This window comes from Salmo trutta, chromosome 24, assembly GCF_901001165.1.
Source record: "Salmo trutta chromosome 24, fSalTru1.1, whole genome shotgun sequence".
In the NCBI taxonomy this organism is placed as follows: Eukaryota; Metazoa; Chordata; class Actinopteri; order Salmoniformes; family Salmonidae; genus Salmo; species Salmo trutta.
This window is the reverse complement of record NC_042980.1, coordinates 49,169,528-49,192,305: the sequence shown is the minus strand read 5'-3', so window position 1 is coordinate 49,192,305 and position 22,778 is coordinate 49,169,528. Positions and strand designations below refer to the sequence as shown.

General features: G+C 46.4%; 1 protein-coding gene across 1 annotated transcript in view; it reads left to right on the top strand.

Moving 5' to 3' along the window:
- si:dkey-230p4.1 (trichohyalin) overlaps nt 1–22,778 on the top strand; it is a 53,377-nt gene that overhangs the window by 11,383 nt on the left and 19,216 nt on the right. The window contains exons 3-14 of the mRNA XM_029710738.1: nt 818–946; nt 1,130–1,207; nt 2,554–2,624; nt 4,129–4,294; nt 4,446–4,552; nt 4,780–5,112; nt 6,048–6,219; nt 10,991–11,161; nt 11,330–11,478; nt 12,730–12,879; nt 12,963–13,119; nt 19,376–19,522. Coding sequence (XP_029566598.1) covers nt 818–946; nt 1,130–1,207; nt 2,554–2,624; nt 4,129–4,294; nt 4,446–4,552; nt 4,780–5,112; nt 6,048–6,219; nt 10,991–11,161; nt 11,330–11,478; nt 12,730–12,879; nt 12,963–13,119; nt 19,376–19,522 — 1,830 coding nt within the window. The remainder of the gene's footprint in view (nt 1–817; nt 947–1,129; nt 1,208–2,553; nt 2,625–4,128; nt 4,295–4,445; nt 4,553–4,779; nt 5,113–6,047; nt 6,220–10,990; nt 11,162–11,329; nt 11,479–12,729; nt 12,880–12,962; nt 13,120–19,375; nt 19,523–22,778) is intronic.

Sequence of the window (22,778 nt, the reverse complement as noted above, 5' to 3'; positions counted from 1 at the left end):
GATATGGCTTTTTCTTTGCAACTCTGCCTAGAAGGTCAGTATCCCGGAGTCGCCTCTTCACTGTTGACTTTGAGACTGGTGTTTTGCAGGTACTCTTTAATGAAGCTGCCAGTTGAGGACTTGTGAGGCATCTGTTTCTCAAACTAGACACTCTAATGTACTTGTCCTCTTGCTCAGTTGTGCACCGGGGCCTCCCACTCCTCTTTTAAATTCTGGTTAGAGCCAGTTTGCGCTGTTCTGTGAAGGGAGTAGTACACAGTGTTGTATGAGAACTTCAGTTTCTTGGCAATTTCTCGCATGGGATAGCCTTCATTTCTCAGAACAAGAAGACTGACGACTTTCAGAAGAAAGTCTTTGTTTCTGGCCATTTTGAGCCTGTAATCGAACCCACAAATGCTGGTGCTCCAGATACTCAACTAGTCTAAAGAAGACCAGTTTTATTGCTTCTTTAATGAGCACAACAGTTTTCAGCTGTGCTAACATCAATTGCAAAAGGGTTTTCTAATGATCAATTAGCCTTTTAAAATGATAAACTTGGATTAGCTAACACAACGTGCCATTGGAACACAGGAGTGATGGTTGCTGATAATGGGCCTCTGTACGCCAATGTAGATATTCCATAAAAAATCTGCAATTTCCAGCTAAAATAGTCATTTACAACATTAACAATGTCTACACTGTATTTCTAATCAATTTGATGTCATTTTAATGGACAAGTTTTTTTGTTTTTGTTTTAAAAAAAAAAGACATTTCTAAGTGACCCCAAACTTTTTTGAATGGTAGTGTAACTGCCTCTCTGTCTCTATCCCCTGGTTAGCTGTCCCAGTCACTGGACCCGTCCCTGTCCCTGCCTCTGCACCTGGACAGTGAGTTGAGAAGGAAGATGCGAGATGGCAGAGAGAGGGAGGCCAGGCAGGCTCTACTCATCCACAAACTGCAGAACAAGGTCAGGGTTTTTAAAGGGTTGGCACTGTGGGGCTATAATGGACTTGTATATGGCGACGTTTTAAGAGCATAAAGTCATCAGTCAATGATCAGCGACTGAGCAGAATTGACGCTTTTAAACATAAAGGCATGAAAATAATTGTTGGTCTCTTGTTTACACCGTGATCATATGGTCTGTTCTCAGGTGCTGGAATACCGGGATCGCTGTCAGGGATTGGAAAACCAGGTGAAGACTGAAGAAAGAGAGCTCCTGAAACGTGAGGTTAGAGGGAAATCTATCATTTGATGAATACTTTATTTAAGGTATTAGAGGGAAGTCTATAATTTGATGAATACTTTATTTAAGGTATTAGAGGGAAGTCTATAATTTGATGAATACTTTATTTAACCAGGTCAAACCCATTAGGATCCAAATCTCTTTTTGAAGGTAGCTCTTGATGAAGTGTTTTTTTTTAATGCTGTAGTTTTATTGAATCTGTATATCAGCAGAGAGGAAGAGGCGACACGAGTTGGATAAAACATATTTGTATTTTTCAGCAGGTGGCGTTTTTCTTTTGCTCACCGAGCGATGAGATGAAAGAGTGTCGAATTTGTTTACAAAAATTATTAATAGCTTATTTGCTGTGTGGCTTATTTGATGGAATATAAGTTTTGTAATGATGGTTGTTACGAGTGTACTGATATAAGTAGGATACGTGACATTCTGACAACTTTGAGAAAAACCACTTTATATCAGCGTTGTGCCTGGTCACAAGGTACCACAGACACAAATTCATAAACCCATGCTATTTCTACAATTTATTTTCTTAAAATGTGATTTTAAACCTAACCCTAACCACACTGCTAACCTTACGCCTAACCCTAGCCCCTAACCCTAGCCCCTAACCCTAATCCCTAACCCTAACCACGCTGCTAACCTTACGCCTAACCCTAGCCCCTAACCCTAGCCCCTAACCCTAGCCCCTACCCCTAACCCTAACCACACTGCTAACCTTACGCCTAACCCTAACCCCTAACCACACTGCTAACCCTTAACCCTAACCCCTAACCCTAACACCTAACACCTAACCCCTAACCCTTAACCCCTAACCCTAACCCCTAACCCTAACCACACTGCTAACCTTACGCCTAACCCCTAACCCTAACCACACTGCTAACCCCTAACCCCTAACCCCTAACCCTAACCCCTAACCTTAACCCTAATCCTAACCCCTAACCCCTAACCCTAACCCCTAACCTTAACCCTAACCCTAACCCCTAACCCCTAACCCCTAACCCTAACCCCTAACCCCTAACCCCTAACCCTAACCCTAACCCCTAACCCCTAATCCTAACCCCTAACCCCTAACCTTAAATTAAGACCTACAAGAAAATGTTTGTTTTCATAACTTTTTATTATTTCGCCATTTTGAATTTGTAGCTGTGGTAACTAGTGGAAACCGTTGTGGCTGTTGTTCACACCCATATCTGCTCTCTCATTGGCTAGAATGGTCCCACCTGATCTCGCCTCCTCCCATTGTTAGAGCGGCCACTACAGTATCAGGTCAATATAATGGATAATCTGCGATATCAGTTCATTTAGGTTTGTCTTCTTCTGTTGTTTTGCAGAGGAGGATCAGGGATGAGCACAGTGACTCCTTAGAGGGCGCCCTCATCAGGCTGGAGGAAGAACAGCAGAGGTCTACTTTCTTTCTAATAGATCTACTTTCTTTGCTTTCAGGTCCACGTGGAAGAGGTGGTATGGGGAGGGTTTTCTGGGTGGGGCAGATAGAGATGTGGGGGGTGGAGGAGGGACTGACAAGAAACCCTAGTTTCTATGGGGGTTTGGAGGGGTGGGGGAACAGGAAGAGAGGTTGGATGGTTGGGGGAACAGGAAGTGAGGTTGGATGGTTGGGGAACAGGAAGAGAGGTTGGATGGTTGGGGGAACAGGAAGAGAGGTTAGATGGTTGGGGGAACAGGAAGAGAGGTTGGATGGTTCGGGGAACAGGAAGAGAGGTTGGATGGTTGGGGGAACAGGAAGAGAGGTTGGATGTTTGGGGGAACAGGAAGAGAGGTTGGATGTTTGGGGGAACAGGAAGAGAGGTTGGATGGTTGGGGGAACAGGAAGAGAGGTTGGATGGAGACGTGGTGGATGGTTGGGGGAACAGGAAGAGAGGTTGGATGGAGACGTGGTGGATGGTTGGGGGAACAGGAAGAGAGGTTGGATGGTTGGGGGAACAGGAAGAGAGGTTGGATGGTTGGGGGAACAGGAAGAGAGGTTGGATGGAGACGTGGTGGATGGTTGGGGGAACAGGAAGAGAGGTTGGATGGTTGGGGGAACAGGAAGAGAGGTCGGATGGAGACGTGTTGTTGGGGGAACAGGAAGAGAGGTTGGATGGAGACGTGGTGGATGGTTGGGGGAACAGGAAGAGAGGTTGGATGGAGATGTGTTGTTGGGGGAACAGGAAGAGAGGTTGGATAGAGACGTTGTGGATGGTTGGGGGAACAGGAAGAGAGGTTGGATGGAGACGTGTTGGATGGTTGGGGGAACAGGAAGAGAGGTTGGATGGAGACGTGTTGGATGGTTGGGGGAACAGGAAGAGAGGTTGGATAGAGACGTTGTGGATGGTTGGGGGAACAGGAAGAGAGGTTGGATGGAGACGTGTTGGATGGTTGGGGGAACAGGAAGAGAGGTTGGATAGAGACGTTGTGGATGGTTGGGGGAACAGGAAGAGAGGTTGGGGGAACAGGAAGAGATGTTGGGGGAACAGGAAGAGATGTTGGGGGAACAGGAAGAGAGGTTGGGGGAACAGGAAGAGAGGTTGGATGGAGACGTGTTGGATGGTTGGGGGAACAGGAAGAGAGGTTGGATGGAGACGTGTTGTTGGGGGAACAGGAAGAGAGGTTGGGGGAACAGGAAGTGGAGACGTGTTGGATGGTTGGGGGAGAAATATATATATATATTTTTTTTGTTAAGACACAATCAATATAATAAGGTACCTTCACAAGATGGTGACGTTTAATTCCCTTTGTGTGTGTTTTGGTATGTTTGGTGTGTTTGGGTGTGTTTTGGTTTGTTTTGGTTTGTTTTGGTATGTTTGGTGTGTTTGGGTGTGTTTTGGGTGTGTTTGGGTGTGTTTGGGTGTGTTTTGGTATGTTTGGTGTGTTTGGGTGTGTTTTGGGTGTGTTTTGGGTGTGAGCAGGAGTGTAGGGCTGGCAGAGCTGAACTCTCTCCTTCGTGGCCAGCTCAGCCAATCAGGCCAGGTAAATGAAGCACTGAGTGAGGACCTTTGCAAACTGACTACTGATTGGTCCAAAGCAGTGGAGGAGGCGGGACTGAGGGAGATGGAGTGGCAGAAAGAGGAAGAGGTAGACTGATTAGGAGGATGTCTTTCATTCATGTTTCATATTTCCTAAATTACTGGAGCTGTTTCATCATGCAAACTGTCTCTTCTTCCTGTCTTCCCCTCTTTTCTTTCTTTGTTTCTTTGTTTGTTTCTTTGTTTGTTTCTTACTTCAGCGACTGACCGGTCATGTAGACCGGGGGCAGAGTCGTCTGATGTCCATCTGGGGAGATGTGGTCACTCTGAGGCGACACTGTCACACTATGAAGACTGCCACTGACAGGTGAGGTAAACTGATGCCTGGAAAACAATTCAAACCACTATCTTAAACTCTATCTCTATGGTTGTGTCTGAAGTGGCACCCTACTCCCTATATAGCGCACTACTTTTGACTAGAGCCCTATGGCTCTGGTCTAAAGTAATGCACTGTATAGGGATTAGGGTGCCATTCTGGACGTACTTCTGATATATAGTCCAGTTGATAATGGTTGTTGTTTGTCCCACCCACAGGGACCTCTGGGAGCTTAGAGCTGAGTTCTCTCGTCTGTCTTCCTCTCTCCTCTCCAACTATGGTTCAGTGGTGTCTCTATCTCTACGGCCCAGTGACCCTACAACCAGCCTTCGTCCTGCTCCCCGCTCTGCCTCCGCCCCACCCCACTCCTCCGCCCCGGGCTCACCTCCTCTCTCCTCCACCTTAGGCCCTCTCTCCTTGCAGGATCTGGAGCACGACCAGAAGGAGAGAGAGAGGGAGAGAGAGAGGGAGAGGGAGAGAGAGGAGAGTGAGAGGGAGTTGACTGAGCTCAGAGCCCTCTATGAAGCTGAGACCCTGCATCTGAATAACAGGTCAGACTAAAAGGTTACTCCAGCCCTGAAGGGGGCGCCCTGCCCTGCCTTTCCTGCATTCACCACCATCTGAAAACAATACTCACTGCTTTGCGTGTGTCCCAAATGGCACATTATTCCCTGTATAGTGCACTCCCTTTGACCAGGGGGCTCTCCCTTTGACCAGGGGGCTCTCCCTTTGACCAGGGGGCTCTCCCTTTGACCAGGACCAGGGGCGCTCTCCCTTTGACCAGGGGGCTCTCCCTTTGACCAGGGGTGCTCTCCCTTTGACCAGGGGGGCTCTCCCTTTGACCAGGGGCTCTCCCTTTGACCAGGGGGGCTCTCCCTTTGACCAGGGGGCTCTCCCTTTGACCAGGGGGGCTCTCCCTTTGACCAGGGGGGCTCTCCCTTTGACCAGGGTGGCTCTCCCTTTGACCAGGGGGGCTCTCCCTTTGACCAGGGGCTCTCCCTTTGACCAGGACCAGGGGGCTCTCTCTTTGACCAGGGGGGCTCTCCCTTTGACCAGGGGGCTCTCCCTTTGACCAGGGTGGCTCTCCCTTTGACCAGGGGGGCTCTCCCTTTGACCAGGGGCTCTCCCTTTGACCAGGACCAGGGGGCTCTCCCTTTGACCAGGGTGGCTCTCCCTTTGACCAGGGGGGCTCTCCCTTTGACCAGGGGCTCTCTCTTTGACCAGGACCAGGGGGGCTCTCTCTTTGACCAGGGGCTCTCCCTTTGACCAGGACCAGGGGGGCTTTCCCTTTGACCAGGACCAGGGGGGCTCTCCCTTTGACCAGGGGGGCTCTCCCTTTGACCAGGGGCACTCCCTGGGAACAGGGTGGCATTTGGGACGCAGACTTTGTCTCTGCCTCAGACATGACACATCCTGTTTCTCTAGAGGTAGACGGGGTTGTTTCTGCACTCCTCCAACCGTTCCTCCTCTCACTCTGCTTCCACAGGATCTCCGAGTTATCTCGTACCATTCAGGATCAAAAGATAGAACGACAGGAGGAGGAGGAGAGGAAGGTGGAGCGAAGGATGTCTTTGGAGAAGAAAGAGGAGAGAGAAAAGGAGAGACAGACAAACACAGAGAGAACTCTAGAGTGTGTCTATCAGGCCGTACTAAAACTGGTAAGACTGAACTCAGATCAGAATATACAGGCCGTTCTAAAATGGGTAAGACTGACCAATCAGATCAGAATATACAAGTCTATCAGGACGTTCTAAAACTGGTAAGGCTGACCACTCAGATCAGAATATACAGGTCTGTCAGGCTGTTCTAAAACTGGTAAGGCTGAACTCAGATCAGAATATACAGGTCGTTCTAAAACTGGTAAGGCTGACCAATCAGATCAGAATATACAGGTCTGTCAGGCCGTTCTAAAACTGGTAAGGCTGAACTCAGATCAGAATATACAGGCCGTTCTAAAACTGGTAAGGCTGACCAATCAGATCAGAATATACAGGTCTGTCAGGCTGTTCTAAAACTGGTAAGGCTGAACTCAGATCAGAATATACAGGCCGTTCTAAAACTGGTAAGGCTGACCAATCAGATCAGAATATACAGGGCATTGGGAAAGTATTCAGACCCCTTGACATTTTCAACATTTTGTTACGTTACAGACTTATTCTAAAATGGATTAAATTGTTTTTTCCCCTCATCAATCTACACACAATCCTCCATAATGACAAAGCAAAACAGGGTTTTTATACATTTTTGCTCATTTATAAAAATACTAAAAATGAAATATCACATGAACATAAGTATTCAGACCCTTTATGTAGTACTTTGTTGAAGCACCTTTGGCAGCGATTACAGCCTCCAGTCTTCTTGGGTATGACGCTACAAGCTTGGTACACCTATATTTGAGGAGTTTCTCCCATTTTTCTCTGCAGATCCTCTCAAGCTCTGTCAGGTTGGATAGGGAGCATTGCTGCACAGCTATTTTCAGGTCTCTTCAGAGATGTTCGATCGGGTTCAAGTCCGGGCTCTGGCTGGGCCACTCAAGGACATTCAGAGACTTGTCCCGAAGCCACTCCTGTGTTTTCTTGGCTGTGTGCTTACGGTCGTTGTCCTGTTGGAAGGTGAACCTTCACCCCAGTCTGAGGTCCTGAGTGCTCTGGAGCAGGTTTTCATCAAGGATCTCTCTGTACTTTGCTCTGTTAATCTTTGCCTCGATCCTGACTAGTCTCCCAGTCCCTGCCGCTGAAAAACATCCCCACAGCATGATGGTGCCACCACCATGCTTCATCGTAGGGATGGTGCCAGGTTTCCTCCAGACTTGACGCTTGGAATTCAGGCCAAAGAGTTCAATCTTGGTTTCATCAGCCCAGAGAATCTTGTTTCTCATGGTCCGATTGTCCTTTAGGTGCCTTTTGGCAAACTCCAAGTGGGCTGTCATGTGCCTTTTACTGAGGAGTGGCTTCCGTCTGGCCAATCTACCACAAAGGCCTGATTGGTGGATGCTGCAGAGATGGTTGTCCTTCTGGAAGGTTCTCCCATCTCCACAGAGGAACTCTATAGGTCTGTCAGAGTGACCATTGGGTTCTTGGTCACCTCCCTGACCAAGGCCGTTCTCCCCTGATTGCTCAGTTTGGCCGGGCGGCCAGCTCTAGGAAGAGTCTTTAAAACATTTTTTTTTTATTATTCCCCAAACCCTACCACCCTTCCCCCAATTGGAGTAAACTAATAAACACTTAGGCTTCTACCTTCAGTTTATACATCTTATACACATTTTACAGACAAAATCTATTTTACAATCGTTATATTTAGTTTGTTTTTAGTCCTTCCTCTATTTCTGATGTCCATCCAGTTTGATTTCTATTTGTAACTGTGTTATTTCACAACATTTCTGAACCTACATACATTTTATAGACCCCGTATGTTTTACATTGGTTATCTTGTTATTAGTCCCACCCTTCAGCTCCATTCAACCCCTCCCATCCATCTCTCAACATCATCCATGTTGGATTTCTATTTGTCATATATTTTTCAACTGTGCTGTGATGCTTCACACAAGTACAGAACCTTTTCTATTCTCATAGCTTCTACAGATTGTACATTAAAAATAAACATTTTTGCTAAAATAATTATTATATTATTTTATTGATTGACTATGGCTTTTCAAATCCCCCAGTATTGGTATCTGTAGCGTTAGTTCTGGGCAAATGTTGCAATTCTTCAGCCATTCCTGGACCTGTGACCAAAATCGAGCTACATATGGACAATACCAAAATAAATGATCTAATGACTCTGCCTCTTCACAGCAGAATCTGCAGAGCTGGGAAGATTGTTTCCCCCATTTATATAACAATCTATTGGTTACAAGAATTTTGTATAGTAATTTAAATAGAAACATTTGAGGTTTTGAATCCGACGTTGTTTTGCGTATCAATTCATAAACCATGTGCCGTGGAATGGATACATCGAAAATCTCTTCCCAAATATTTTGTTATTTATATGGCACAGCTGTCAGTTTTTTGGTCCTTAAATTAAATTGGTATATATTTTTATTTATCACACTGGGAAGAGTCTTGCTGGTTCCGAACTTCTTCCGTTTAAGAATGATGGAGGCCACTGTGTTCTTGGGGACCTTCAATGCTGCAGAATTGTTTTGGTACCCTTCCCCAGATCTGTGCATCGACACAATCCTGTCTCGGAGCATCACGGACAATTCCTTCAACTTCATGGCTTGGTTTTTGCTCTGACATGCACTGTCAACTGTGGGACCTTATATAGACAGGTGTGTGCCTTTCCAAATCATGTCCAATCAATTGAATTTACCACAGGTGGACTCCAATCAAGTTGTAGAAACATCTCAAGGATGATCAATGGAAACAGGATGCACCTGAGCTCAATTTCGAGTCTCATAGCAAAAGGTCTGAATAATTATGTAAATAAGGTATTTCTGTTTTTTCTTTTTTTATAAATTTGCTAAAAACAATTTTTTTAAACTGTTTTCGCTTTGTCATTATGGGATATTGTGTGTAAAAAAGAAAAAAGAAGAAAATATTTAATCCATTTTAGAATAAGGCTGTTTACAAATCTATTGTACAGTAGTTAAAACACTACATATAAATGAACACATCCCAGCCCACTGTATTGGTCCATTAGAATAGTCTGTTTAATGTTATAAATGAACACATCCCAGCCCACTGTATTGGTCCATTAGAATAGTCTGTTTAATGTTATAAATGAACACATCCCAGCCCACTGTATTGGTCCATTAGAATAGTCTGTTTAATGTTATCAAATCAAATCAAATCAAATCAAATTTATTTATATAGCCCTTCGTACATCAGCTGAAATCTCAAAGTGCTGTACAGAAACCCAGCCTAAAACCCCAAACAGCAAGCAATGCATGTGAAAGAAGCACGGTGGCTGGGAAAAACTCCCTAGGAAAAACTCCTGAGAAAGGCCAAAAACCTAGGAAGAAACCTAGAGAGGAACCAGGCTATGAGGGGTGGCCAGTCCTCTTCTGGCTGTGCCGGGTGGATATTATAACAGAACATAGTCAAGATGTTACAATGTTCGTAAATGACCAGCATGGTCAAATAATAATAATCATAGTAATTGTCGAGGGTGCAACAAGCACGTCCGGTGAACAGGTCAGGGTTCCGTAGCCGCAGGCAGAACAGTTGAAACTGGAGCAGCAGCATGGCCAGGTGGACTGGGGACAGCAAGGAGTCATCATGCCAGGTAGTCCTAGGGCTCAGGTCCTCCGAGAGAAAGAAAGAAAGAAAGAAAGAGAGAATTAGAGAGAGCATATTTACATTCACACAGGACACCGGATAAGACAAGAGAATACTCCAGATGTAACAGACTGACCCTAGCCCCCCGACACATAAACTACTGCAGCATAAATACTGGAGGCTGAGACAGGAGGGATCAGAAGACACTGTGGCCCCATCCGATGATACCCCCGGACAGGGCCAAACAGGCAGGATATAACCCCACCCACTTTGCCAAAGCACAGCCCCCCACACCACTAGAGGGATATCTACAACCACCAACTTACCGTCCGAAGACAAGGCCGAGTATAGCCCACAAAGATGTCCGCCACGGCACAACCCAAGGGGGGGGCGCCAACCCAGACAGGAAGACCACGTCAGTGGCTCAACCTACTCAAGTGACGCACCCCTCCCATGGACGGCATGGAAGAACACCAGTAAGTCAGTGACTCAGCCCCTGTAAAAGGGTTAGAGGCAGAGAATCCCAGTGGGAAGAGGGGAACCGACAAGGCAGAGACAGCAAGGGCGGTTCGTTGCTCCAGCCTTTCCGTTCACCTATAAATGAACACATCCCAGCCCACTGTATTGGTCCATTAGAATAGTCTGTTTAATGTTATAAATGAACACATCCCAGCCCACTGTATTGGTCCATTAGAATAGTCTGTTTAATGTTATAAATGAACACATCCCAGCCCACTGTATTGGTCCATTAGAATAGTCTGTTTAATGTTATAAATGAACACATCCCAGCCCACTGTATTGGTCCATTAGAATAGTCTGTTTAATGTTATAAATGAACACATCCCAGCCCACTGTATTGGTCCATTAGAATAGTCTGTTTAATGTTATAAATGAACACATCCCAGCCCACTGTATTGGTCCATTAGAATAGTCTGTTTAATGTTATAAATGAACACATCCCAGCCCACTGTATTGGTCCATTAGAATAGTCTGTTTAATGTTATAAATGAACACATCCCAGCCCACTGTATTGGTCCATTAGAATAGTCTGTTTAATGTTATAAATGAACACATCCCAGCCCACTGTATTGGTCCATTAGAATAGTCTGTTTAATGTTATAAATGAACACATCCCAGCCCACTGTATTGGTCCATTAGAATAGTCTGTTTAATGTTATAAGTGTATTATTTTGTTGTTTCTCTCGTCCAGTCCAAGGTGCTGAGCTCCCAGAGTCTTGATGGACAGAGTAGCAGTAGTCCTACTCTGTCTCTGTCCAGCGATTGGTTCGGACCAGACCTGTTGACTACAGGGCTGACCCAGGTTCTGGCTGTATTGGCCCAGGCTGAGACCAACCTGCTGTGGCGGCACCAGGAAGTACAGGTCTGTATCTGTCCCGCTTGTTTGAAGACAGCACCCAGCAGTCCAAGCGTGTTCTACTGATTTTGTTATTTCCTCCTGGGTAGCGAAGATATCTCTTCCTTATTCACCATGAACTAGTTGAAGACCAAACAACCAATCAGTGTCCATGTTCTCATCCCTTCCCTTCAGGAGGCTGCGGCTAGCCTGCGGAGGCTGGGTGAGGAGCGAGCAGGGCTGGAACGGAGAGTCAGTCAGCTGGAGATGGACACAGAGGAGAGACAGAAACGGAGCCTGCATGAAGGACAGGAGCTCACGCACATTCAGGACATGTTACTCAGGTAAGACATTCAGGACATGTTACTCAGGTAAGACATTCAGGACATGTTACTCAGGTAAGACACTCAGGACATGTTATTCAGGTAAGACATTCAGGACATGTTACTCAGGTGAGACATTCAGGACATGTTACTCAGGTAAGACATTCAGGACATGTTACTCAGGTGAGACATTCAGGACATGTTACTCAGGTAAGACATTCAGGACATGTTGCTCAGGTAAGACACTCAGGACATGTTACTCAGGTAAGACATTCAGGACATGTTACTCAGGTAAGACATTCAGGACATGTTACTCAGGTAAGACATTCAGGACATGTTACTCAGGTAAGACATTCAGGACATGTTACTCAGGTAAGACATTCAGGACATGTTACTCAGGTAAGACATTCAGGACATGTTACTCAGGTGAGACATTCAGGACATGTTACTCAGGTAAGACATTCAGGACATGTTACTCAGGTAAGACACTCAGGACATGTTACTCAGGTAAGACACTCAGGACATGTTACTCAGGTAAGACATTCAGGACATGCTACTCAGGTAAGACATTCAGGACATGTTACTCAGGTCTCAGGTGAGGAGGAGGAAGCCTGCTTATTTAAACCTGAATTTAGCCAGGTGGGTTGTTGAGAATAATATATATTATATTATAATAACCTGTTCCTACTTCTGTTATGCAGAATGTATGTTGTTCTTTCTAGCCTGGTCCCAGATCTGTTTGTGCTGTCTTGCCAACTCCTTGTCATTCTCTAGCCTGGTCCCAGATCGGTTTGTGCTGTCTTGCCAACTCCTGGTCATTCTCTAGCCTGGTCCCAGATCGGTTTGTGCTGTCTTGCCAACTCCTGGTCATTCTCTAGCCTGGTCCCAGATCTGTTTGTGTTGTCTTGCCAACTCCTGGTCATTGTCTCATAGAAGTTGGAAAGACCTCACAAACAGATCTGGGACCAGGCTTTTGTATTCTCCACTTATAGTTGTCACTACTGACACCGCTGACTGGAAAACACTGGAGATTCACCCATCTACGTTACTGTTGTTGATATTGCCGTTGATGTTGTTGCTTTTGATGTTTGTGGTGTTGCTGTTGTTTGTTGTTGCTGTTAATGTTGATGTTGTTTGTGCTGTTGCTGTTGTTGTTGCTGTTGTTTGTTGCTGTTGTATGTGCTGTTGTTGACGTTTCCGTTGCTGTTGTTGATGCTGTTGTTTGTGTTGCTGTTGTTGTTGCTGTTAATGTTGACGTTGTTTGTGTGTCAGTGAGCGAGAGATGGTGGGCTCCCTGAGGACTCAGCTGGAGGAAGAAGAGAGACAGAGCGAGGAGAGGAGGAAGGAGAACGAACGACTGAGACTGGAGAGAGAGAGGGAGGAGGAGCAGAGGAACGAGCTGGAGAGCGAGAGGCAGAGACGGTACCTAGAGTCCAGGTTACTGTAAAACACTTTGTGACAACCGTTGATCTAACAAGGGCTTTCTAAAACCGTTTGATTGATAGGTTGGAGGCTGACCTGGTAGAGAGTGCCCAGCTCGGTGAGCGCGAGACTCGTATCCGCATGGAGCTGCATGTTCTACAAGGAGCGCTGCAGAGAGAACAGCTGGACAGGGAGAGGGCAGAGCAGGAAGCTGATGATGCTAAGGATGCTCTAAGCAAGGTACGACTATCACCTCTGACCTCTGAGTCTTAGATTGAATCTGACACATGCTCGGTGTATTTTTTTGTCGCCCTATTTTTACATGATTCGGTTAGGATTCAGCACTCTCACCGCCACGGCCCGGGTTCGATTCCCGGTCAGGGAATATGCCTTCAGGGGCGGCAGGTAGCCTAGTGGTTAGAGTGTTGACCAGTAACCGAAAGGTTCCTGGGTCAAATCCCCGAGCTGACAAGGTAAAAATCTGTCATTCTGCCCCTGAACAAGGCAGTTAACCCACTGTTCCTAGGCCATCATTATAAATAAGAATTTGTTCTTAACTGACTTGCCTAGTTAAATAAAGGTAAAATAAAAAAATATATATATATATTGAAACTAATGGTGATCTCTCAGCTGTTAAAGCGAACTACATACAGGGGCAAGAAACAGTATGTGAACCCTTTAGAATTACCGGGATTTCTGAATAAATTGGTCATCACATTTGATCTGATCTTTCATCTAAGTCACAACAATTGACAAACATAGGTTGCTTTAACTAATAACATACAAGTTATTGTATTTGTCTTGTCTATATTGAATACATCATTTAAACATTCACAGTGTAGGTTGGAAAATGTATGTGAACCCCGTAGGCTAATGACTTCTCCAAAAGCTAATTGGAGTCAGGAGTCCAGCTAACCTGGAGTCCAATTAATGAGACGAGATTGGAGATGTTGATTAGAGCTGCCCTGCCCTGTAAAAAACACTCACAAAATTTAGAGTTTGCTATTCACAAGAAGCATTGCCTGAAGGAAAGCATGGCCAGCCGTAGAGAAATGCTTATTGAAATGTTTGATTATCATGGATTTATTGGTGATGACAGTGTTTCCTATCCTCAGTGCAGTGGGCAGCTGGGAGGAGGTGCTCTTATTCTCCATGGACTTTACAGTGTCCCAGAACTTTTTGGAGTTAGAGCTACAGGAAGCACATTTCTGTTTGAAAAAGCGAGCCTTTGCTTTCCTGACTGACTGGGTGTATTGGTTCCTGACTTCCCTGAACAGTTGCATATCGTGGGGGCTATTCGATGCTATTGCAGTCCGCCACAGGATGTTTTTGTGCTGGTCGAGAGCAGTCAGGTCTGGAGTGAACCAAGGGCTATATCTGTTCCTGGTTCTACATTTTTTGAATGGAGCATGCTTATTTAAGATGGTGAGGAAAGCACTTTTAAAGAATAACCAGGCATCCTCTACTGACGGAATGAGGTCGATATCCTTCCAGGATACCCGGGCCAGGCCGATTAGAAAGGCCTGCTCGTTGAAGTGTTTCAGGGAGTGTTTGACAGTGATGAGTGGAGGTCGTTTGACCGCGAACCCATTACGGATGCAGCCAATGAGGCAGTGATCGCTGAGATCCTGGTTGAAAACAGCAGAGGTGTATTTGGAGGGCAAGTTGGTCAGGATGATATCGACGAGGGTGCCCATGTTTACGGATTTAGGGTTGTACCTGGTGGGTTCCTTGATCATTTGTGTGAGATTGAGGGCATCTAGCTTAGATTGTAGGACTGCCGGGGTGTTAAGCATGTCCCAGTTTAGGTCACCTAGTAGCACGAGCTCTGAAGATAGATGGGGGGCAATCAGTTCACATATGGTGTCCAGGGCACAGCTGGGAGCTGAAAGGGGGTCTATAACAGGCGGGAACAGTGAGAGACTTATTTCTGGAGAGATTTGTTTTTAAAATTAGAAGCTCGAACTGTTTGGGCATAGACCTGGAAGGTATGACAGAACTCTGGAGTAGATTGCAACTCCTCCCCCTTTGGCAGTTCTATCTTGATGGAAAATGTTGTTGTTGGGGATGGAAATCTCAGAATTTTTGGTGGTCTTCCTAAGCCAGGATTCTGACACGGCTAGGACGACAGGGTTGGCAGAGTGTGCTAAAGCAGTGAGTAAAACAAACTTAGGGGGGAGGCTTCTCATGTTAACATGTATGAAACCAAGGCTTTTACGGTTACAGAAGTCAACAAATGAGGGTGCCTGGGGACACACAGGGCCTGGGATAACCTCCACATCACCCGATGAACAGAGGAGGAGTAGGATGAGGGTACGGCTAAAGGCTATACAGAACTGGTCGTCTAGTGCGTTTGGAACAGAGAATAAAAGGAGCAGATTTCTGGGCACGGTAGAATAGATTCAGGGCATAATGTACAGACAGGGGTATGGTAGGGTGCGGGTACAGTGGAGGTAAACCCAGGCACTGAGTGATGATAAGAGAGGCTGCATCTCTGGACACGCAACAGTATACAAGGCATTTTGACATTTGAGAGAGACATAAAGCAATCACAGGTGTTGATTGGGAGAGCTAGCTAAGACAACAACGGGTAAGACAACAAAAGCTAATCAGCTAAGACAACAACAACATGTAAAATGGCGATGAATGGGCAGAGAGTGTCAGTTAACTACACACAGGGCCTGAGTTCGAGGCTGGGGCCGACAGATAAACAAAGAAAAATAAACAAAATGGAGTACCGTGATTAATGAACAGTCCAGCAGGCATCATCTATGTAGCCAAGTGACCATAGGGTCCAGTGAACAGGAATAGATGGAACAGGGAAGCCGTGGGGTAGTCGTTGCTACGCTACGCTAGCACGCGGGAGACACGGGGTTTAAAGTTAGCAGTCCGGGGTAAGTAGAAGCGTCTGCGCACCAACGTCAAAACCTCATCCCAACTGTAAAGTATGGTGGAGGGAGTATCATGCTTTGGAGCTGCTTTGCTGCCTCAGGGCCTGGGCAGCTTGCTATCATCGACTGGAAAAATGAATTCCCAAGTTTATCAAGACATTTTGCAGGTGAATGTTAGGCTATCTGTCCGCCAATTGAAGCTCAACAGAAGTTGGGTGACGCAACAGGACAACGACCCAAAAGACAGAAGTAAATTAACAACAGAATGGCTTCAACAGAAGAAAATACACCTTCTGGAGTGGCCCAGTCAGAGTCCTGACCTCAACCCAATTGAGATGCAGTGGCATGACCTCAAGAGAGCAGTTCACACCAGACATCCCAAGAATATTGTTGAAGTGAAACAGTTTGTAAAGAGGAATGGTCCAAAATTCCTCCTGACCGTTGTGCAGGTCTGATCCGCAACTACAGAAAAGGTTATTGCTGCCAAAGGAGGGTCAACCAGTTATTAAATCCAAGGGTTCACATACTTATTCCCACCCTGCACTGTGAATGTTTACACGGCGTGTTCAATAAAGACATGAAAACGGATAATTGTTTGTGTGTTAATAGTTTAACCAGACTGTGTTTGTCTATTGTCGTGACTTAGATCAGATGAAATTTGATAACCAATTTATGCAGAAATCCAAAGGGTTTTCATACTTTTTCTTGCCACTGTACATCGTTTCATATAGAACATAAAGTATTGTAGGGTGTCCGAACAAAAACACGTCTTTTCACCAATGGGTAAAAATAATATGTTAATTATATAGATACTCCTCTAAGAAAACGAATGGGCCAAACCTCATGTCTCTCTCCATTCAAAACGTATTGGGAGTTTATACCCTTGTAGGTTTACTAGAATTAGAGTGACTAAATCAAAATGGAGGCCTGAGGGGGGAAAAGAATTGGTAAAAAATCTAGAAAATAGCATTGTCAGCTAGACTGGACGCTGTGAGATATACGACTAGCTCACCGCTGTGAATTTATGTCTCTTCTCAAGTCCGCTGGGCATAAAACATAGAGGTAAAACAGATATAACATGGAGTATTTTCATATTTTAGTATACATCTTTCATATTAATGCGTAATTAATTCCTGAATGTTTTTTTTAAAAGGTTTCTCACAAGAAAGAAGCGTTTCTCTGTGAAATGTTAACGTAGCTCAGAGTACGACAAGCTTTTTATTTCAAACCTATTCCATTTAATCCAGCTCGTGTCATGCTAATTTAATCCAGCTCGTGTCATGCTAATTTAATCCAGCTCGTGTCATGCTAATTTAATCCAGCTCGTGTCATGCTAATTTAATCCAGCTCGTGCCATGCTCATTTAATCCAGCTCGTGTTTTTCTAATTTAATCCAGCTCGTGTCATGCTAATTTAATCCAGCTCGTGTTTTTCTAATTTAATCCAGCTCGTGTCATGCTAATTTAATCCAGCTCGTGTCATGCTAATTTAATCCAGCTCGTGTCATTCCAATTTAATCCAGCTCGTGCCATGCTAATTTAATCCATTTTGTATCATGCTAATTTAATCCATTTTGTGTCATGCTAATTTAATCCAGCTCGTGTCATTCTAATTTAATCCAGCTCGTGCCATGCTAATTTAATCCAACTCGTGTCATGCTCATTTAATCCAACTCATGTCATGCTCATTTAGCTTTTTGTGACCCGTGGAAAGAACTTTGCAGACAACGACCACAACATGTCAAATCCTAAAAAATGTACTGTCAACAGAGCTCGGTGCTTATTATCAGATGTAATGGGTTACAATAGAGCTCGGTGCTTATTATCAGATGTAATAGGTTACAATAGAGCTCGGTGCTTATTATCGGATGTAATAGGTTACAATAGAGCTCGGTGCTTATTATCGGATGTAATAGGTTACAACAGAACTCGGTGCTTATTATCGGATGTAATAGGTTACAATAGAGCTCGGTGCTTATTATCGGATGTAATAGGATACAACAGAGCTCGGTGCTTATTATCCGGTGTAATGGGTTACAACAGAGCTCGGTGCTTATTATTGGATGTAATGGGTTACAACAGAGCTCGGTGCTTATTATCGGGTGTAATGGGTTACAACAGAGCTCGGTGCTTATTATCGGATGTAATGGGTTACAACAGAGCTCGGTGCTTATTATCGGATGTAATAGGTTACAACAGAGCTCGGTGCTTATTATCGGATGTAATGGGTTACAACAGAGCTCGGTGCTTATTATCGGGTGTAATAGGTTACAACAGAGCTCGGTGCTTATTATCGGGTGTAATAGGTTACAACAGAGCTCGGAGCTTATTATCGGATGTAATAGGTTACAACAGAGCTCGGTGCTTATTATCGGATGTAATGGGTTACAACAGAGCTCGGTGCTTATTATCAGATGTAATGGGTTACAATAGAGCTCGGTGCTTATTATCAGATGTAATAGGTTACAATAGAGCTCGGTGCTTATTATCGGATGTAATAGGTTACAACAGAGCTCGGAGCTTATTATCGGATGTAATAGGTTACAACAGAGCTCGGTGCTTATTATCGGATGTAATGGGTTACAACAGAGCTCGGTGCTTATTATCAGATGTAATAGGTTACAATAGAGCTCGGTGCTTATTATCGGATGTAATAGGTTACAACAGAGCTCGGTGCTTATTATCGGATGTAATAGGTTACAATAGAGCTCGGTGCTTATTATCGGATGTAATAGGTTACAACAGAGCTCGATGCTTATTATCGGATGTAATAGGTTACAACAGAGCTCGGTGCTTATTATCGGGTGTAATAGGTTACAACAGAGCTCGGTGCTTATTATCGGGTGTAATAGGTTACAACAGAGCTCGGTGCTTATTATCGGGTGTAATAGGTTACAACAGAGCTCGGTGCTTATTATCGGATGTAATAGGATACAACAGAGCTCGGTGCTTATTATCGGATGTAATGGGTTACAACAGAGCTCGGTGCTTATTATCGGGTGTAATAGGTTACAACAGAGCTCGGTGCTTATTATCGGGTGTAATAGGATACAACAGAGCTCGGTGCTTATTATCGGATGTAATAGGATACGGAATCCGACTTTATGGATGTAATGGTAATGTTGTTGGAGAAAGACCCCACTGAACGATTCAGAACATGAAGAATCATATTTGTCTTGGTAAAGTGTGTTTTATTACATAAGGAACTGAAATTTCATCACCAAAGTGCGTTTTCACCCACTCTGGGCAGAGTGGTGGACACTTTATAACATATAGAGTACTTGCTTCTCTCTCCTCCATCTGTCCTCTCCTCCTCCTTCCTCTCTCATCCATCTGTCCTCTCCTCCTCCTTCCTCTCTCCTCCATCTGTCCTCTCCTCCTCCTTCTTCTCTCCTCCCTCTCTCTCCTCCTCCTTCCTCTCTCCTCCATCTGTCCTCTCCTCCCTCTCTCTCCTCCTCCTTCCTCTCTCCTCCATCTGTCCTCTCCTCCTCCTTCCTCTCTCCTCCCTCTCTCCTCCCTCTCCTACTCCCGCTTCCTCTCTCCTCCATCTGTCCTCTCCTCCTCCTTCCTCTTTCCTCCCTCACTCCGCCCTTTCCTTCTCTCCAGGCCCGTGAGTCAGTGTTAACCCTGTTGTCCAGTCAAACCGCTCTGAAGAGAGAAGTGTCAGAGCACCGTGACGCCCTAGAGAAGATGGCTGCCTTAAACGAAGCCTTAGCCAAGGACAAGAGAGAGCTCAACGCCCAGGCACTACAGGTAGACTAAACCCTAACGCCCAGCCACTACAGGTAGACTAAACCCTAACGCCCAGCCGCTACAGGTAGACTAAACCCTAACGCCCAGCCGCTACAGGTAGACTAACCCTAACGCCCAGCCACTACAGGTAGACTAAACCCTAACGCCCAGCCGCTACAGGTAGACTAAACCCTAACACCCAGCCACTACAGGTAGACTAAACCCTAACGCCCAGCCACTACAGGTAGACTAAACCCTAACGCCCAGCCGCTACAGGTAGACTAAACCCTAACACCCAGCCACTACAGGTAGACTAAACCCTAACGCCCAGCCACTACAGGTAGACTAAACCCTAACGCCCAGCCGCTACAGGTAGACTTAACCCTAACGCCCAGCCGCTACAGGTAGACTAAACCCTAACGCCCAGCCACTACAGGTAGACTAAACCCTAACGCCCAGCCACTACAGGTAGACTAAACCCTAACGCCCAGCCACTACAGGTAGACTAAACCCTAATGCCCAGCCACTACAGGTAGACTAAACCCTAACGCCCAGCCACTACAGGTAGACTAAACCCTAACGCCCAGCCACTACAGGTAGACTAAACCCTAACGCCCAGCCACTACAGGTAGACTAAACCCTAACGCCCAGCCACTACAGGTAGACTAAACCCTAACGCCCAGCCGCTACAGGTAGACTAAACCCTAACGCCCAGCCGCTACAGGTAGACTAAACCCTAACGCCCAGCCACTACAGGTAGACTAACGCCCAGCCACTACAGGTAGACTAAACCCTAACGCCCAGCCACTACAGGTAGACTAAACCCTAACGCCCAGCCGCTACAGGTAGACTAAACCCTAACGCCCCAGCCAATACAGGTAGACTAAACCCTAACGCCCAAGCCGCTACAGGTAGACTAAACCCTAACGCCCAGCCACTACAGGTAGACTAAACCCTAACGCCCAGCCCTACAGTTAGACTAAACCCTACGCCCAGCCATACAGGTAGACTAACGACCCCAGCCCCGCATACAGGTAGACTAAACCCTAACGCCCAGCCACTACAGTAGGACTAAACCCTAACGCCCAGCCACTACAGGTAGGACTAAAACCCTAACGCCCAGCCACTACAGGTAGACTAATAACCCTAACGCCCAGCCATACAGGTAGGACCTAAACCCTAACGCCCCAGCCACTACAGTAGACTAAACCCTAACGCCCAGCCACTACAGGTAGACTAAACCCTAACGCCCAGCCGCTACAGGTAGACTAAACCCTAACGCCCAGCCGCTACAGGTAGACGAAACCCTAACGCCCGCCACTACAGGTAGACTAACACGCCCAGCCACTACAGGTAGACTAAACCCTAAGCCCAGCCTACAGGTGACTAAACCCTAACGCCCCAGCCACTACAGGTAGACTAACGCCCAGCCACTACAGGTAGACTAAACCCTAACGCCCAGCCACTACAGGTAGACTAAACCCTAACGCCCAGCCGCTACAGGTAGACTAAACCCTAACGCCCAGCCAATACAGGTAGACTAAACCCTAACGCCCAGCCGCTACAGGTAGACTAAACCCTAACGCCCAGCCACTACAGGTAGACTAAACCCTAACGCCCAGCCGCTACAGTTAGACTAAACCCTAACGCCCAGCCACTACAGGTAGACTAACGCCCAGCCGCTACAGGTAGACTAAACCCTAACGCCCAGCCACTACAGGTAGACTAAACCCTAACGCCCAGCCACTACAGGTAGACTAAACCCTAACGCCCAGCCACTACAGTTAGACTAAACCCTAACGCCCAGCCACTACAGGTAGACTAACGCCCAGCCGCTACAGGTAGACTAAACCCTAACGCCCAGCCACTACAGGTAGACTAAACCCTAACGCCCAGCCACTACAGGTAGACTAAACCCTAACGCCCAGCCACTACAGGTAGACTAAACCCTAACGCCCAGCCACTACAGGTAGACTAAACCCTAACACCCAGCCGCTACAGGTAGACTAAACCCTAACGCCCAGCCACTACAGTTAGACTAAACCCTAACGCCCAGCCACTACAGTTAGACTAAACCCTAACGCCCAGCCACTACAGGTAGACTAACGCCCAGCCGCTACAGGTAGACTAAACCCTAACACCCAGCCGCTACAGGTAGACTAAACCCTAACGCCCAGCCACTACAGGTAGACTAAACCCTAACGCCCAGCCACTACAGGTAGACTAAACCCTAACGCCCAGCCGCTACAGGTAGACTAAACCCTAACGCCCAGCCGCTACAGGTAGACTAAACCCTAACGCCCAGCCACTACAGGTAGACTAAACCTAACGCCCAGCCGCTACAGGTAGACTAACCCTAACGCCCAGCCACTACAGGTAGACTAAACCCTAACGCCCAGCCACTACAGGTAGACTAAACCCTAACACCCAGCCACTACAGGTAGACTAAACCCTAACACCCAGCCACTACAGGTAGACTAAACCCTAACGCCCAGCCACTACAGGTAGACTAAACCCTAACGCCCAGCCACTACAGTTAGACTAAACCCTTACGCCCAGCCGCTACAGGTAGACTAAACCCTAACGCCCAGCCGCTACAGGTAGACTAAACCCTAACGCCCAGCCACTACAGGTAGACTAAACCCTAACGCCCAGCCACTACAGGTAGACTAAACCCTAACACCCAGCCGCTACAGGTAGACTAAACCCTAACGCCCAGCCACTACAGGTAGACTAAACCCTAACGCCCAGCCGCTACAGGTAGACTAAACCCTAACGCCCAGCCGCTACAGGTAGACTAAACCCTAACGCCCAGCCGCTACAGGTAGACTAAACCCTAACGCCCAGCCGCTACAGGTAGACTAAACCCTAACGCCCAGCCACTACAGGTAGACTAAACCCTAACGCCCAGCCGCTACAGGTAGACTAAACCCTAACGCCCAGCCGCTACAGGTAGACTAAACCCTAACGCCCAGCCGCTACAGGTAGACTAAACCCTAACGCCCAGCCGCTACAGGTAGACTAAACCCTAACGCCCAGCCACTACAGTTAGACTAAACCCTAACGCCCAGCCGCTACAGGTAGACTAAACCCTAACGCCCAGCCACTACAGGTAGACTAAACCCTAACGCCCAGCCACTACAGGTAGACTAAACCCTAACGCCCAGCCGCTACAGGTAGACTAAACCCTAACACCCAGCCACTACAGGTAGACTAAACCCTAACGCCCAGCCACTACAGGTAGACTAAACCCTAACGCCCAGCCACTACAGGTAGA